The sequence below is a fragment of the Chaetura pelagica genome, unplaced genomic scaffold (genome assembly GCF_000747805.2).
Source record: "Chaetura pelagica isolate M959 unplaced genomic scaffold, ChaPel_1.0 scaffold159, whole genome shotgun sequence".
NCBI classification, from domain to species: Eukaryota; Metazoa; Chordata; class Aves; order Apodiformes; family Apodidae; genus Chaetura; species Chaetura pelagica.
Genome location: NW_009954555.1, coordinates 3,073,132 through 3,075,398, shown reverse-complemented (window position 1 = coordinate 3,075,398; position 2,267 = coordinate 3,073,132). Strand labels below are relative to the sequence as shown.

Below are 2,267 nucleotides of genomic sequence, written 5' to 3'. Positions count from 1 at the left end.
CAGGAATGGGCCCCAGTGAAAAATCCTACATGGAATCTACCCTGTCAGGAGGAAAACTAGAGCTGTCCTCAACTCCCAGGGGCCTTCAGGGACAACATCCCTCTCTGCAAAGGGGAACCAGCTGGCTCAGCCCCCCCAGCTCCCAGCCAGGGGGTGCAAAACCAGCGTGCCAGGGAGCACAGCACCAGGGGAAGGCAGAATTCTTCCCAATGTTTGCTCAGGTTTAACAAAACCAACTGTGCACACACACACACCTCTTCTTTCCCCACCCTCCCTCCTCCCTGGGTGCAGGGAAGGAGCAGGACCAACACCCTGCAAGATGAGATACATACAAATATCTATCTAGGCAGGGAACCTCCAGTGTCCCTCCCTCTTCCAAAAGCCACTCCAGGCTGGTGCCTCTTGTGAGCCACTTGGCACAGCTCCCTTTCTCCCAGCCCAAGGACTGGGTCATTTACCTCTCTCAGCATTCCCAGCTGGAAAAAAGGGGTTATGGCCTCTGCTCTGCTTGTCCAAGGGGGAGGAGGGAGCCAAGCTGCAAGTTTATTTGTTGTCTGTGCAGAATTCCTGCATTCCTTCCCTTGTTTACTCATCTGCTCTCAGGACACACTCAGACCCCAGCCAAGGGCTTTGGGGGCACCACATTCCTCATGAGCCTGGAGCTCTTGCTGGAACACAGGACAAGGGCAAAGGGGAAAAGAGAGGAGCCACCAAATGGGTTCTTACAGGTTCTCCAGGTGGTTGGGCAACAAGCAGGAGGATCATTTCTCTCCAGATCTGATTTCCAGAGAGGCACATCTCCACACCTGGAGGTCTAAGACTCTCCTGAAGAGCACCCATGGGTTGTCTCCCTCTCAGCTCTTCCCCACAGCAGCACCAGGAACTCAGCCACCCTCTGGGGCACAGACATGTCAGTGCTCCCCACGATGTCCCACAGAGAGCTGCAAGCCAGTCCCTGTGCTGAGCACCAACGTGCCCCGTGTCCTCCATGAGCACAGCACAACCCTCCCCTCCTCACCCAAGCAGACACAAAGGCTCCAGAGATCAACATGCCAAGGACACAGGGCTTCACCACAATGATACAGAAGCACAACTCGTGTCCCCCCAAAAATCACTTAGCTGATGGGCTTGGCTGGAGAAACAAGCTTCATCCCCAAGACCTCAGCTGGCTTGTAGGATCCTTACAGGAGCCCTCCAGGCTGACTTAGCATGGAAGGAAGCTCTGATGACTACCAAGAAGGACAGGCCTTCTCACAGGATTGACCCATTAGCTCTAAACCTACAGAAACACCTAACTCAGGTGTGAGGAGCCTCAAGTCCCTGCAGAGCTCCTGCCACACATCCCTTCCTTCTGGGGCAGGACTTGCAGGGGAGATGCTCCCAACAACACTGGTCTCATCAGAGAGGGGAAGAGGGACCTGCCCCAAATCTGGAGGATAACAACCTTGGCTTGGCTTGCCAGCCCTGCCTGTGAGAACAAAACCAAGACCAGGCAGAGCCACGACGTGACCCCAGACACAGCAAGACTGATCCAACCCGGCTCATTCCCCAACCAACCCCTCCCAAGCAGAAGGTGCCCAGCAGCACCAGGGCTCAGCTGCTGCTGGTTCCCAGTGCCCGGGGCACCCGGGGCAGCCTGGGGGGCAGTCTGGGCTGCAGCCTCACCTTCCACGCAGTGCTCCACCTCCTCCAGGTTGCGCAGGGTGATGCGCATCAGGCTGGAGTTGAGCATCAGCTCGTTGCGATGGGCCGGCCACAGGGCCTGGGGGGCAGGGTTGACAAAGAAGATCCGGGTGTCCCCCGTGGAGACCTGGTTGTCACAGATCAAGGGGTCCCCGAAGCCGCCGATGACCACCTTGTTGCCGCCGTCCAACAGGATCTCGTGAGTGACGACGTCTCTGCCCTTCAGGTAGCGCCAGACGCGCACCTGCAACGAGAGGGAGGGGGCACGTCAGCACCTGTGGCACGGGCAGGTGGCACCTGCTGGCACCCGCCTTGTCACAAGGTGCCCCAGGAGAGGCTCGGGCTGGCAGAGCCTTTCCAGCCCAGCCAATTCCATCAGCCACCCCTCCAGAAGCACAAGACGTGGGAGGCTGAAGCGGCTGCCAAGCTGAGCCCAACTCTCCAGGTCCTTGGGTCTCCCTGCCCCACACAGATGAAAGGCAGAGCAGAAAACACCCCCATGGAGAAACCTCAAAGGCAGTTTATGTTCCTATAAACCCTCCTGTTAAGCCTGGATTTGTTAAAATACATGGAGGATTTGGCAG

The 2,267-nt window shown here is 57.4% G+C and overlaps 1 protein-coding gene across 1 annotated transcript in view; it reads right to left on the bottom strand.

Annotated features, from left to right (window-relative positions):
• The window catches only part of AGRN (agrin), a 124,935-nt gene extending 123,000 nt beyond the window's left edge, over positions 1-1,935 (bottom strand). The window contains exon 1 of the mRNA XM_010005260.1: positions 1,666-1,935. Within this exon, the coding sequence (XP_010003562.1) occupies positions 1,666-1,732 (67 nt within the window). The 5' untranslated portion in view covers positions 1,733-1,935. The remainder of the gene's footprint in view (positions 1-1,665) is intronic.
• Positions 1,936-2,267: the final 332 nt, after the last annotated feature.